The 15,693-nt window shown below is 47.2% G+C and overlaps 2 protein-coding genes across 3 annotated transcripts in view; one reads left to right on the forward strand and one right to left on the reverse strand.

The window, feature by feature from the left end:
* Sfxn2 (sideroflexin 2) overlaps positions 1–9,001 on the reverse strand; it is a 24,190-nt gene extending 15,189 nt beyond the window's left edge. The window contains exons 1-3 of one of the 2 annotated variants that reach the window (XM_021152351.2): positions 8,913–9,001; positions 530–713; positions 216–386 (exon numbers count right to left, since the gene is read on the reverse strand). In XM_021152351.2, coding sequence (XP_021008010.1) covers positions 216–386; positions 530–690 — 332 coding nt within the window. In that variant the 5' untranslated portion in view covers positions 691–713; positions 8,913–9,001. Of the gene's footprint in view, positions 1–215; positions 387–529; positions 714–2,307; positions 2,461–8,912 lie in introns of those variants that run through there. The other variant, XM_085834270.1, reaches the window with a different exon arrangement.
* A 190-nt stretch (positions 9,002–9,191) lies between these two features.
* Positions 9,192–15,693, forward strand: part of Arl3 (ARF like GTPase 3) — a 45,918-nt gene continuing 39,416 nt past the window's right edge. The window contains exon 1 of the mRNA XM_021151881.3: positions 9,192–9,332. Coding sequence (XP_021007540.1) covers positions 9,330–9,332 — 3 coding nt within the window. The 5' untranslated portion in view covers positions 9,192–9,329. The remainder of the gene's footprint in view (positions 9,333–15,693) is intronic.

Consider the following 15,693-nt stretch of genomic DNA (forward strand, 5'->3'; position numbering starts at 1 on the left):
TCACCATCAGGCCCCTGACGTTCTGAGCGAGGTCAGGAACCGTCACTTAGTCTCCAGAGTCCTGTCTAGGGAGGTGACAGCATCTGTGTGTAGGCCTGAGAGAGGGAAAAGGCCATTCATGGAAAGAACTTAGCACGGTGGATGCCCGGTACCGGTGAGTGACTGATCAAGAGGACTGTTATTACAGCTTGGCCCCTCCACCATCTTGGACTCACCTGTAGAACTGGAGCATGAAGCCCGTGATGAGCATGCCACCAGGGACCTGGAAGGACATCCGCCCAATGACGTTCATCTTCTCCCCAGTGTCAGGGTGGAAGGCCGAGTCGTAGAGCTTCTTCGCATACAGCAGCTGCTCCATCTGAGTGCCAGGGGGCACAAGTCCCATCCTGTAACCCAAGGACAGCATCAGTGGCACCCTGACCCGATCCTTGCCTCCTGAGACCTCTGCTAGCTCCAGCTTCTCCCTCCCCTAGAGAGCCCAGCAGTATGACACTGGTTCCTCCAGTCCCTCCCACGACCACGCACTCACCTGCTCTTCTCCACCACCGCCTTGGCCCAGTCCAGCTCCTGCTCTGATGCAAAGACTGTGCGAGGATCTGTGATGTTAAAAAAGTGCTTCACGCGCCCCAGGAAAGTGCACTGGTCCCAGCGGGGAGCATCAATATTAAAGCCAGACAGATCCGCCTCCATATTGTTCAACCACAAACTACAGACTTAAGGAACAAAGAAAGAATGAGAGTCAATTCCTTAACCAGTTTTCCCCAGAGGCCTTGGCAGCCAGGGACCCTAAGCATCCCCTGTGATGATCTAGGGGCCTGTGATGGTTTGTATATGCTTGGCCCAGGGAGTGGCACTATTAGAAGGTGTGGTCCTGTTGGAGTAGGTGTGTCACTGTGAGTGTGGGCTATAAAATCCTCATCCTAGCTGCTTGGAAGTCAGTATTCTGCTAGCAGCCTTCAGATGAAGATGTAGAACTCTCAGCTCTGCCTGCACCATACCTGCCTTGGTGATAATAGACTGAACCTCTGAACCTATAAACCAGCCCCAATTAAATATTGTCTTTATAAGAGTTGCCTTGGTGGGGCTGGTGAGATGGCTCAGAGGTTAAGAGCACTGACTGGTCTCCCAAGGTCCTGAGTTCAAATCCCAGCAACCACATAGTGTCTCACAACCATCCGTGATGAGCTCTGATGCCCTCTTCTGGAGTGTCTGAAGACAGCTACAGTGTACTTACATATAATAAATAAATAAATCTTTAAAGATTTATTTATTTATTATATTATAAATAAATTATATTATATATTATAATATAATATATTATATTATGTAATATATAATATATTATATAATATATTATATTATATATATATAATTACACATCCAAGGTTCCACTCTGTGGAAATGCAGATTCAGTTGAGAGCAGAGAGCCCTTGTTGTTTAAGACAACCACTTGTGGAACTCTTTTCCCAAGTTTGGTTGCCCAGGTGCACAGTGACCATCACAGCCATGGATGGAAGGAGCCGGACCACTTCTCAAACTCGCAGTAGAATTAGAACTGCCCTTTTGGATTTCCAGGCATCCAAAGTATAAGAGCAACAGGCTGCCAACTCACATGCCAAGGCTTTAGGAAGCTACTGAGATCAGACAAGGCTGCTGGGTCCCTGGTGAGCCTTGCCCTTTCTACAGATGTTTCTGGGGCCACTCCCAGCCCCCACAGGAGACTGGATGCTAGCATTCACAATTCTCTGCTTCCCAAATGCAGACACGATGTGCTAACCACCTCACACTCCTGCTGCCATGGTGGTTAGACTGTGTTAAAGAATCTCTCTGAAGGCAGGCCTGGTGAAGAGCAGGGGACTTCTATTTCAGAACGCCTACGTTTCCTATTTCCCTGCTAGTATGCCAGGGGATATTATGCTAGCTCTGATGACAAAGTATGGAAGTTAGGAGGGAAAAGGGGCGGGGCATTTTGGCTCATGGTTCCTAAGAATGCATCCGAAGGTCTGGTGGTAGGAGAGGGAGGTGGTAAAACAACGGAAAGCTGGTACCCATCTTGCTTCACTCTAGGACCTAAGCTCATGGTTGGTGCCAACCACATTTAAAGCTCTGTCTTTCCTTCCCACCCAGTCAAACCTCTCTGGAAATACCCCCACAAGCATGTTCAGAAGTGTGTTTCCTAGGTGATTTTGAATGCAGGCAAGCTGACAGTGAAGAGTAACCATCAAAAGGGTCATTTGTGGGTTTGTTTGTTTGTTTGTTTGTTTGTTTGTTTTTTAAAGCACCACCTTACTTAATTTAAATATTCACCTGTAAAGTTGGGAAATGTATTCATTTTTCCTCAATGGCTATCCCGAGGCCTAGCATGGAGTATTTAGTGTCCTGGGGAAAGTCCAGCTTGCCAGCAGGCAGGTATTACAGCATGAAAGTACAGAGCCATAGGCTAGAAGGAAAAGAACAGCATCAGTAGCCCTGAAGTCACCTAAGCTAAAATTTGAGGAGGGAGGAAGAGGGAAGGGGAGGTGGAGATGGAGGGGGAGGGGAGGGGAGAGGGAGAGGGAGGGGAGGGGAGGGGGAGAGGGAGAGGGAGAGCATGCTGAAGATAAGCCCTGATGAACTGCTATGTTTAAGAGGTGAACAAAGATAGGTGGTCTCAAAAGACAGTAAAGAATGTAGGAGAGAGAGGCAGGCGGAAGCAACGGGAGGGGAAATGGAGACTAGAGGTCAACTTCTGCAATGCTGTAGTTATTAGGGTGGGAGAGACTTTAGGTTAGCCCACTCCAGAAACTGAAGGGAAAAACCAACAGGCCGAGCCCACAGAGCCCACAGCACTCACGCCTGACCTTAAAATGGCCTCAAGCGGGGATCTCTGGAGAAGGCAGAAGCTGGACTGCAAGTGACCACTGACAGACTTCAATTTCTCCCCTGCCTTCCTCCTCTCTCCCTGACCCCCGTAGGATAGATCCAATACCAAAAGTGTTTCCCTCAATCCAACTGCATGCATGGTGGAGGAAAAAGGTTCACTTCCTAGACACAACAGAAGCTAAAAGGAGTCTACTTGGCAAGTCACACATTTTCTTGGTTCGCAGAGCCACAGGCTGAGGACAGCTTGACTGAGCTCAACGGACCAAAGTGCCATGCTCCCAAAACACACCCATGTGCACATGCCACCTATACATACGCACACATGTGCAATACACGTCTACAGAGCCAACCCCCTCTGGCATCTCCTCCCACCTTCAAGGTAATATTACAGAGGCCTCTGCCCTTCACACAGAAGCCCCTCCGCCCGGATGTGGAGGTCACACGCTAAGTATGCAGGTGATGCTTGCTTTCTGGACTATTCACTTGCATGTCTGTTTTTTTATTTGGAGCAGGAGAGGCACACACGGTGGAGCACACGTGGAGGTCAGGGATCAGCTCGTGGGAAATCAGTTCTCTTCCTTCTGCCCTGCGGGTCTCGGGAATTGGGCTGCAGTTATCACTTTTGCTTTCTTTTCAGGATAGAATGCACACAGTGCTTGGTTGTTATTTTTTAAATAAGTTGTAAGGTTCCTCCCCAGATTTACACTTACGTATGTGAAACAACATCTCCCCACAAAGGACATGCATAGTTCCTGAGTCCTCAAGGGAAAACTCTGGTCCTACTGTTCTGAGCCCTCACAGCCTCCTGCCTTTCCTCACAGCATCATGGGCTTCTGTCATTCACAGCAGACAGACTGTGAAGTTCATTAGCACCGTAACAGTCAGTGCTCTATCTCGCCTATGCCCTCTAAAAACTTACTTACTATAAGATATATGTTACAATTTATCTTGGGTTCTCTTGATCTCAAGGATGGCACTTCTAAGTCAAACTCAGGACTTGCCTTGGTCACACAGTAAGAGCAGGTCTGTCTCCCTAAAGTTACACACTGTCAGTTCCACCAGTACCAAGCAGAGAGAAAGGCGAACATCAACCCAACCCAGGCTGAAAATCTAACAAGGTCACAAGGCTGTGCCTCCTGCTTACCCAGAGAGGTCCTCTGCTCACTATAATCTATTTTCTACCTTATAAAAGAAAAAGAAGGGGCTGGAAAGATGGCTCAATCTGTAAAGTGCCACCACCGGGTAGAGATGTGCACCTGTAACCCCCATGTTGGGGTGGGAAGGTGGGGGCACAAGGAGAAGATTCCAGGAACCCACCGACCAGCCAGTCTAACTGAACAAGCTCGGAGTTCAGTGAGAGACCCTGACTCAGGACTAGATCTATCTGATGTTCATTCTTCTAGCATCCGGAGCTCTGGTTGTAGGGAGAGGGATTGAAGAAGACACCCACGTGCATACACTCACACAAACACATTTATATACCAATACACACAACACCATACATTCACTAGATAAACAAAAAAGTCCAGAAATGGAAGCCCATGTCAGAAACCCCCACATTGGGGGCTGGTGAGATGGCTCAGTGGGTAAGAGCACCCGACTGCTCTTCCGAAGGTCCGAGGTTCAAATCCCAGCAACCACATGGTGGCTCACAACCATCCGTAACGAGATCTGGCGCCCTCTTCTGGAGTGTCTGAAGACAGCTGCAGTGTACTTACATATAATAAAAATAAATAAATCTTTAAAAAAAAAAAAAAAGAAACCCCCACATTTGGGAGGCAAAGACAGGAGGGTCAAGAGTTTAGACCAGGACTAGAGAGACAGCATCTTAGCTAGTTATTATTATCTATTACTATGAAAAGACACCATGCAGGGTTTTTTGTCTTTGGTTTCTGAAGACAGGGTCTCTCTATGTAGCCCTGGTTATTCTAGAACTCTCTCTCTGTAGACCAGGCTGGCCTCAAACTCACAGAGATCTACCTTCTTCTGCCTCTTTCTCACGAGCAATGGAATTAAAGACAAGTGCCATCACCATCCAGTGGACCACAGCATCTCTTTTTTTTTTTTTTTTTTTTTTTTTGGTTTTTCGAGACAGGGTTTCTCTGTGTAGCCCTGGCTGTCCTGGAACTCACTTTGTAGACCAGGCTGGCCTCGAACTCAGAAATCCGCCTGCCTCTGCCTCCCGAGTGCTGGGATTAAAGGCGTGCGCCACCACGCCCGGCTTTTTTTTTTTTTTTCACAGCATCTCTTAAAAGAAAGCACTTAATAGGATGCTTGCTTACAGTTTCCAAGTTTAGTTCATAACCACCAGGGTAGGAAGTGTGGCATCAGGCTGGCAGGCATGGTGCTAGATCAGTAGCTAAGAGCTTCCATCCCAATCCACGGGGAGCTGGCAGAGAGAAAAGACTGAGCCTGGCATGGGTTTTGAAACCTCAAAGGCCACCCCAAGGCCACACCTCCTCCAACAAGGCCACACCTCCTAATCCTTCCTAAACAGTCTACCAGTGTAGAGAACTAAGCATTCAAATATACAAGCCTATGGGAACCATTCTCTCTCTCTCTCTCTAAAGATTTATTTATTTATTATTTATTTTAAGTATATGAGTACACCATTGCTTTCTTCAGACACACCAGAAGAGGGCATTAGATCCCATTACAGATGGTTGTGAGCCACCATGTGGTTGCTGGGAATTGAACGCAGGACCTCGGGAAGAGCAGTCATTGCTCTTAACCACTGAGCCATCTCTCCAGCCCATATGGGGGTCACTCTCATTCATACCACCACTCAGGGGTACGGCTCTTGCAGACTGCCCCAAGACTTCAGTTTCCAGCATCCACGGGGTGGTTCCCACAATCATCCATGACTCCAATTCCAGAGGAATCTAACACCTTTTGACCTCTGTGACCACCAGACACTAGAGGCAGGCAAACACTTATATAAAAGTCAAAGGAGCCGGGCGTGGTGGCGCATGCCTTTAATCCCAGCACTCGGGGGGCAGAGGCAGGCAGATTTCTGAGTTCAAGGCCAGCCTGGTCTACAAAGTAAGTTCCAGGACAGCCAGGGCTATACAGAGAAACCCTGTCTCAAAAAACCAAAAAGTCAAAGGGGGCTGAGCAAACCCCACACACTCTTTTAAATCCCAGCACTTGGGAGGTAGAACCATGCGCATCTCTGGGAGTTCAAAGACAGCCAAAGCTACATATTGAGACTCTGTCTCAAACGAACCAAAACCAACCAACCCACCAAATAAATAAAGTAAAATGTTTCTTGTTTTAAAACAAGCTCAGACAAACCTGGGCGATACATTGAAACTATCTCAGGGGGGGAAAAAAAGAGCCTGAAAGGTGAGTAGGTGGACAAGGGCACTTGTCACCAAGCCTAACCTGTTCACTGGCTAGAACTTCATGGTGGAAGGAGGAAAGGGACTCCTGCAAGTAGTCCTCTGATCCAGCTCCCAGGGTGTCAGTCCAAAAGACACTCAGGAGCTTGGGCACACAGAAGTGTCTGCTGGCCTCAGCCTCACTCACCTGTGACTCCTCCCAGCTGTTCTTACCCCACCCCTACCCTAAACTTCCTCAACTCAGGAAAACCAGCTTCCCTTCCTCCAGCTTCTCAATCCTATAGAACACCACCCCCACCCCTCCCCCACCCCACCCCTCCCCCACTCCCACCCCCGCATGCGCCATTTCAGCCATGGGCTCTCTTGACCCCTCTTTGGTCTTCCTCCTCCCAGGGTCTGGTTCATTCTGCTGGCCATGTTCAATGTGCTACTCTCTCTCCCTGCTCTGGACTCTCCCAGTGTACTTCCCGTCATATCTACAGTAAAATCTTCTTCTCAACCACACCCTGGAGTGGCCCTATCTTCAGTCTATACACATGGAACTGGATCACCACACACATACACATACACACACACTTATTTTTTTAACTCAAGATCAATTATGAGAGACAGAACACAAGCGAGAGAAGAAAACAAATGAAGCAGACTAGGAGTGATCTTCCCTAGAGAAAGCTCATCTCCTCCAGCAAGTGGGACCAAAGCTCAGAACAGACCCATAGTCACAGTTCTGAGAGAGAGTACTTGCTCCATAGAATATTTGCCCCGTGGGCACTTGGCCATGGGAGGTCCAGGCAGCTCAAAACTCTGCAAGAGCAGACCAAAGACCACTGAAATAGCAGACTACCGGCAGGTTGCCTAGAGCAAGCAGGAGAATGACGGTAATAATTAAACCAGCAGGCCCAGGCTCCTGCTTACAGACACTCATCCACTCATCGGACTCCAAGGTAAGAGTGAAAACAGATACCATGCTACCTGAGGGAACTCTGAACGTGCCTTTGCCCACAAAAGGGCCCAAGTGTGAAGAGCAGTGGATTAGTAGATAAACAGAAGGGAGGGTCTCTAATCTAACAATTCACCTAGTGCCTCTTTTATTCTTCCTTTTCCTTTTTTTGAGACAGGGTTTCTCCATGTAGCCCTGGCTGTCCTAGTAGACCAGGCTGGCCTGGAACTCAGAGATCCAGCTGCCTCTGCCTCCCAAGTGCTGGGATCGAAGGCGTGCGCCACCACCTTCTGTCTAATCACCTTGAACTTCTTTAGTCAAGATTCAGAATTGCCTTTTTCCTCCAAGGATCCGATACAAGTAGGCAGGTAGCAGATGTTTCTGACTGTGGGGGCTGGAGAGATGGCTCAGCACTTTAAGAGCAATTGCTGCTCTCGAGGAAGACCTGGGTTCAGTTTTCAGCACCCATAACTCCAGCTCCCGGGTACCAAAGACACATGTGATGCACTTATATACATGCAAACAAAACATTCATATACGTAAAGCAAATGTTTTTAAAGGTTTTATAAAAAGTTCTTTACTTGATTGTAAAAAGACCTGAAAGCTAGCAGGGTAGAGTGGTTGGCACTATGTACCCAGTGCCCAGAAGTACCCAGGAAGGAGGCAGTTCTGTGCAAATTTAAGGCCAGTGAGTTCCATAGTAAGACTCTCAAAACAACGACAACAAACTTGAAAACCCATACTGGAAAAAAAAAAATCTGCCTTTGTTTCAGTAATGGTAACTTGGTTGGTGAAAGAGGTAATTAATGCCTGAACCCTAGATTAAACTATTATTAATAATAATAATATGTCACCCTTTCTTTACAACAGGAATTCCTCTCTATGTACCTGACATACGTGGACCTGTCAGATAGGTAACAGATAACCACACATCAACAGACTTCCAGAGATACCACTTCTACCTAAACTATCAGCTGTTAGAAGAGTTCTCTGCTTATTAACAGGTATAAACAGCTCTGAGGTGTGGGGTGTAGTGTATGTAGGTCGGTGGCAGAGTGCTTGCCTACCCTGTACAAACCCCTGCATTCTGAGTTCAGTCCCCGGGGGCAAACAGCACTCCTACCTGGACCACAGTGTTTACAAGCAACACTATAAAATAAACAGTTTACAAGTTAGTTCAAGTCCGGACTCTTATCATCTACAATAACCGATTTCTAGGGTTGTAAGGAAATTAAACCTCGTATAAAAAAACATTCCACTAGGAAGAATGCAATTCCCACGAAGGCAGGTTGTTGGGAACCGACCTGCCACAAAGGTCCTGTGGTCGGTCCTGAGCGTGAGAGGAGTGGGAGATAGCGCTTGCAGTCTAACGCGGCTTAGCAAAATCCAGCAGATCCCAAACAATCTATCACTCCCGCTGCCAGCTAACCTCAATGCTAGGGACCGGTCCCCAACCTCCCTATCTATCGCCCTATCTCAGGCGACCTCCCCCAACCCAGTACAAATCACCTATCCTGGATTCTAACAAGAATGTGGAGATAGAGACGTAGCCGCAACTCCTGAGCCCTAAAGCCTGGCACCCGAAGACAACCGGGGTCAGAAGGGAGGAATCCACTGGAGCCCTGCTGGGTCCCTCCGGCCACGCGGCTTCTGCAGATGCAAGTCCAGCACGCAGCGCCTGGCAGCCGCAACAGAGCAGAACCAGGCTCCCTTCGGAGGCGCGGGGATTAGGAGTAGCTGTGCGTTTGGCTACACTTGCGGGCTCTTACCTGGTCCCAGTGGGATGCACCCCGCGACTGCCACCAGGAGAAGCTGACCAGGAAAGCAGAACTGAAGTGTCGCGGCTAGGCCCGGGAACCACCCCCTCGCCCTACGCCCCCCCTCCCGACCAATCAGAGGCCACAGGCTCCGGCCAGCCACGTGGGCGGTTTTGCACCTCCGGCTGGGTCGTTCACCAGCCCGCCCCGCCCTCCCGCCACTCCCGAGACCGCCTGCGCAATGGGCGCGCGCTTTGGCGCGCTTGCGCACTTTGGGTAGAGAGGAGCAGAACCCCGCCCCATCCCGCTGCTCGGTTCCTCCGCTGTGCGTGCGAGAGACGTCAGGGGCGGCGCCGCAGCAGTTACCCCTGGTAACGGGGGAGGCAGGAGGAGGAGGCGGAGGAGGAGGAGGAGGGACTCGGCTTGAGGATGGTGAGTGTGGGGGCCCTGGCCCCTCCAGAGCTGACCAGTCACCCCCCCCTCCTTTCACCAGGCCCAGGGCGGGGCGCTGCGCTTAAAGCGGAGGAGGACGTGGGATGGGGCTCGCCTTGATCTTTGGGGTTCTAGATCGGTTTCAGGGGCGAAGGAGGAGCCCCTAAAGTGGGCCTGGAGGGAGGCCTAGGCCTGGGAAGAAAAGAGGGGTTTGCGATAGATTCGAGGCATGGAGTGCTTGGCTAGCGGGGAAGAAGCCTGGGCACCATCATCTTTCTAGGGACTGGGGTGAAGGCGGCTCTAGAGCTGCGGAGATCAGATCAAGCTCGCAGATCTTACTGCAGAGTCGACCTCTCGGCGCCTCGGGACTGTGGGGTTCACCTGAGAACCGGCCAAAAGTGGGAGAGGTGCGGCTCTACTGTCTTTGAAATCACCCTGGCAGCACCAGGGAGCTGTAACCTGGCTTTCCTAGATGCTCGCGTCTCTGAGTGTGAGGTGTGTAGGGAGTAAGTCCCAGGACAATAAGAGGTACCGCTGGGAATGGATGTCTCTGTGGTGGGTGCGCTCCTGCAGTCCCAACTTAATCGCTGAAAGTTCTGCGAAGAAATAATGGTTGTTGATGAGCGATTTTTCGCTCCGTATTTATTCCATGTTGATAGAAGCAAATTAACTTCCCGTGTCCTAGCTTTTCCTTCAAACTTGCAGTTTCCTTTTGCCTGGGGCCACAGGAGGACCAAAGGTCTTCTCTCAAACTAAAAAGAATGAACAATAGAAAGTGAACATCAATTTGAAGCAAGCCTTTTTTTTCTCCGTTAGCCTTAATTAAGGCTTTTCCAAAGTGTACGATGTGTGACAGATTTGACCGGAGACACTCGGTTCCTTGTTGATTTTTTTAAATCATTATTTTATTTATATGTATGTGTATGGGTGTTTAGCCTGAATGTATGTTTGTGCTCCACGGGTGTGCCTGGTGCCTGCAGAGGCCAGAAGAGAGCTTTGGTTGCCTGGAACTGGAGTTAAGGATGTCTGGGAACCATCACGTGGACGCTGGCAAATGAACACTGAGCGTTGCTGAACATCTCTCTGCCCTTGTTGATTCTGTACGCAGTAGATGAAGAGTAAAAATGAAGTTATGGGGAAATGAATATTTTTAGAGCTAGTCAAAGAAAACTTGATATTAAGGCATTTAGAACAGGTTGGTTGGCTTACTAACTGCTCCGAACCGGTTCCTGTTGCTTTCCCCCCCCTACCCCTCATTATTTTTTGTGAAAATATTGAGGCATTTCTGTTGACTTAAGAAGCAAAGCCTAGGCCTAGGGGTATAGCTCAGTGGGTAGAGGTTTGCTTAGCAAACATGAAATCCTGCATAGAGCTGAATGTAGTACCTGCCTGCAGTCCCAGCTCAAGATGGAGGCAGGGGGATCAGAAGAAGTGCAAGGGCTACATATTGATTTCCAGGCCAGCCTGGGATAAATGCGACATGTTCTCAACTAAAGAAGAAAATAGACAGACAGACAGGGGGGAAATTACACATCTTCTTTGGTCATTCTATTGAGCAAGTGAATTTTGACCAAAAAAATTACAGTGTCAAATTGTTAAGTAGAATTATTTAATCTGAGGTTGTCAATCACACTTCACACTTGTTACATTTACAGCTCTGCCTAACCTCGGGCTAAACAGATTTTAACGAGTGTTTTCTTTTTTTTTATTTATACATGAGCTGCCCATTTAAAGGCTAAGTTTATCTTAACAAATGAGTACAGATATAAATATTTACACAGAAAATAAATGGATTTGAGAAAGGGGCCTGTAACCCCTATAACCTCAGCACTTGGGAAGTAGAAGGAGGAGGAGCCGGAACTCAAGACCAGCCTGGGCTACATAAGACTCTGTCTCATAATAAGTGGGTAATTTTTAAATTAATGAAAATAATTAGAACCGCAATTAAAAAGCCTTGCCAGGCTGTGTGTGGTGGCTCATGCCTGTAATCCCAGTCTTCTCAATGCAAAATTAAGAGGATCACTATGAGTTAAGGACCAACCTGGGCTACAGTTAGTTCCAGGTCAGCCTCAGCCAGAGGGAGGGAGATCCTGCCCCAACAGCCATCCCCTTAAAAGAAAGAACCACATGGGGGAGCTAGAGAAAGCACCCAAGGAGATAAAGGGATCTGCAACCCTATAGGTGGAACAACATTATAAACTAACCAGTACCCCCCGGAGCTCTTGACTCTAGCTTCATATGTATCAAAAGACGGCCTAGTCGGCCATCACTGGAAAGAGAGGCCCATTGGACTTGCAAACTTTATATGCCCCAGTACAGGGGAACGCCAGGGCCAAAAAGTAGGAGTGGGTGGGTAGGGGAGCTGGGGAGGAGGGTATGGGGGACTTTTGGGATAGCATTGGAAATGTAAATGAGGAAAATACCTAATTAAAAATATTAAAAAAAAAGAAAGAACCACATGCCAAACCAAGAGGAAATAACTAGTTATAAATGAGAAACATGAGCGTTAACTAACTTTCTTCAGTTTATCAATTGAGTACAGTACATAATTTTATGATTGCTTAATTTATAATTAAGTCACAGTAAATGAACCACTGCTCATGTTTCTAGGTGCAAATTGGCACTGTATTTAAGTATATAACAAGTTGACCATATATATACAAGAGAGTTGGATACCACTACAATAGTCACAGTATTTGATATATATATATATATTTTTTTTTCACTTTACTGGCTAGTTTTGTGTCAACTTGACACAGCTGGAATTATCACAGAGGAAGGAGCTTCAGTTGAGGAAATGCCTCCATGAGATCCAACTGTAAGGCATTTTCTTAATTAGTGACCAAGGGGGAAAGGCCCCTTGTGGGTGGGACCATCTTTGGATTGGTAGCCTTGGTTCTATAAGAGAGCAGGCTGAGCAAGCCAGGGGAAGCAAGCCAGTAAGGAACATCCCTCCATGGCCTCTGCATCAGCTCCTGCTCCCTGACCTGCTTGAGTTCCAGTCCTTGGTGATGAACAGCAGTATGGAAGTGTAAGCTGAATAAACCCTTTCCTCCCCAACTTGCTTCTTGGTCATGATGTTTGTGCAGGAATAGAAACCCTGACTAAGACAAGTTGGTACCAGGGACTGAGGTATTGCTATGATAGGCCTGACTATGCTTTTATTTGAAAGAATGTGGATTTGGGGACTTTGGATTTGGAAAGCAGTGGAATGATTTAAATGGGGGCTTAATGGGTCATCCTAGTAGGAATATGGAAGACTTTGTTGTTGGGAGTAATTTGAACTGTGTTGACCTGGCCCAAGAGATTTCAAAGGAGAAGAATTTCAGTATGTGGCATAAAGGCTGTTTTTGTGGTATTTTGGTGAAGAATGTGGCTACTTTTTGCCCTTGTCTGAAAAGTCTGCCTGAGACTAAGGTGAAGAGACTCAGATTATTTGCATTGTCAAAGGAAGTTTCAAAAAAGCCCAGCAGAGACTTTGTTCTCTGGTTAAGTCTCATGAAGAGAAGTTTGAACAAGCATAGCAAGCTTAGAAAGGAAAAATATAAATTATATGGTTCGAGTATTAAAGGAGTACCAGGAAGTGAAATGGAGCAAAATCTTGTGTTCTAGGAGATAACAGATTAAGGGAGTGGGACCTTGGGGCAAGATCCTCCCCAGCTAAATTTAGATCCAGGCATGGTGGTACACACCTTTAATCCCAGGAGACAGGCATGCTGATATTTGCAGTTAATGTCAATCTGCAGAGTAAGATCCAGGACAGGCAAGCTTAGGCAGTGAAGTATTTGGAAAACATAAAGCCAGTGATAATGTAATAGTACAAGGGGGTCATGTTCTAGTTCCTGCAAGCAGCAGAACTCAGCAGCTTCAGCCATGTGGCTCTGGCTCTAGAGTTAAGAATGGAAAGAACTACTGGGACAATTGAAGCTGGTTAGCTGGAGCTAAGGAATTAGCAGTGATTAAGAAGAGACCAGCATCACTAAGGTGAAATTTTCTGGGAATTGTTTTCTGGGAGCACAAAGAAGCTGTGTTCCAGAGATAGCCAAGGTTGTACCTCGTGCTGCAGCTGGATTTGGTAATGTGTAAGAGTCACCAAGGTGGTACTGGTTTTGAAGGCATGGAGGGATCATGAAGAACAGCTGAGGTTTGGCACTGTGAGAGGTCATGGAAGGCCATTGGAGAAGGTGTAGCCTCAGCTGTAGTTCATGGCCCAGGACTGAAGGGGTCATGCAAAGGATTTGAGGCTTGGCACCCTGAAGAGAGCCTATGAGAGGCTATTGGTGAAGCCTAGTTGGAGTAGAACACCCCAGTGTATTGGAGATGTCAGTACCATAGGATGATCACCAAGAACAGCAGCCGTAGTGGAGTGGATCAACCTGAGCATAGAGTGCTACAAAGGACAGAGATGGAGAAGTGATGCCAGCCCTTAGGAGGAGTCCAAAAGATCAAGTGGAATTCCAGACACTGAAACAAGAAGCTGTAACATTGGGCTGGTGAGATGGCTCAGTAGGTAAGAGCACCCGACTGCTCTTCTGTGGTTCCTGAGTTCAAGTCCCAGCAACCACATGGTGGCTCACAACCATCCGTAAGGAGATCTGACTCCCTCTTCTGGAGTGTCTGAAGACAGCTGCAGTGTACTTACATATAATAAATAAATAAATAAATCTTAAAAAAAAAAAGAAGCTGTAACATTGAAATTGCCTTGGAGACTCAAAGAGGCTAAAGATGCCAGAGCCATTGGATACATGCTGAGGAAAGCTGCTAACAGGGAGTGGAACCAGCCCGGGAGAAAGCAATTTGTTGCAATCAACAAAAATGAAAAAGGAATGGAGATCTGAAGACCACTTTGACATCAGCCATGGAGATGCAGAGTTTGGAGTTTGCCCAGCTGGTTTCCTAACGTTCTTTGGGGATTACAGTTAAGTGATCGGACGAATCTCAGAAGAGACCTTGAACTTTGGATTTTTAACATTGTTGAGACTGCTATAGACTATGAGGACTTTAAAAGTTGGACTAAATGCATTTTGCATTATGCTATGTTTAAGTATGCCCCCCATATACGCCCCCCATAGACTCATGTGTTTCAACAAGTCTATGGGGGCCAGGGAGTGGAATGTGAGCGTTTGTATATTCTTGGACCAGGGAATGGCACCATTTGGAGGTGTGACCTGGTTGGAGTAGGTGTGCCTCTGTGAGTGTGGGCTTAAGATCCTCACCCTAGTTGCCTAGGAGTCAGTCTTCCACTAGCCAACTTTGGATGAAGACATAGAACTCTCAGCTCCTCCTGCACCATGCCAGCCTGGATGCTGCCATGCTCCCACCTTGATGATAATGGACTGAACCTCTGAACCTGTAAGCCAGTCCCAATTAAATGTTGTTTTTATAAGACTTGCCTTGGTCATGGTGTCTGTTCACAGCAGCAAAACCCTAACTAAGACATTCATATATATATATATACATATACATATATATATATATATACACATATATATATACATATACACACATTCATATACATACATATATATGTGTGTGTGTGTTTTGCCTGCAAACATGTATGTACACCATAGGCATGTCTTGTGTCCGAGGAGGCCAGAAGAGGGGATTGCATCCCCTGAAGCTATAGTCCGTTTTGAGCCACTGTGTGGGTGTTGAACTGAACCCCAGTCCTCTACAAGAGCAGCAAGTGCTTTTGTATTGTTTATTTTACTTTCTATGTTGAATATTTTGCCTACCTGTATGTATATGTACCACATGAATTCCTCGTGCCTTCAGAAATCAGAAGAGGGCTTCAGACCTCTGGGACTGGAGGCGTAGGCAGTTGTGAGCCACCTCGTAGGGGCTGGGAATAAGTCCTGGGTCCTCTGTAAAAGCAACAAGCGCTCTTAACCACTGAGCCACCCACCGCCCCAGGTCCAAAACGAGTTTTTTGAACTATTAGATTTATTCATTTTATTTGATCTGTATTTTGCCTTCCTGTATGTATGTGTATGATGTATACTTCTGTGTTCCTAGGCACTGGAGTTCTGGCTGTGTAGGTGCTAGGAACTGAACTGAGGTCCTCAATGGCAGTAAAAAGTACTCTTTTTTTACTTAATGAGTACACTGTTGCTGTCTTCAGGCACACCAGAAGAGGGCATCAGATCCCATTACAGATGGTTGTGAGCCACCATGTGGTTGCTGGGAATTGAACTCAGGACCTTCGGAAGAGCAGTCAGTGCTCTTAACCATGGAGCCATCTCTCCAGCCCCCAAAACAAATGTTTTAAAGTGAACAAGAAGAACTGGGATAGTGGGGTGTGGTGGCACACACCTTTGATCCCTTCACTCAGAAGGCAGAAGCAGGTATATATTGGAAGTAG

Source organism: Mus caroli, unplaced genomic scaffold (genome assembly GCF_978045245.1).
Source record: "Mus caroli unplaced genomic scaffold, Mus_caroli_1 scaffold_20, whole genome shotgun sequence".
In the NCBI taxonomy this organism is placed as follows: Eukaryota; Metazoa; Chordata; class Mammalia; order Rodentia; family Muridae; genus Mus; species Mus caroli.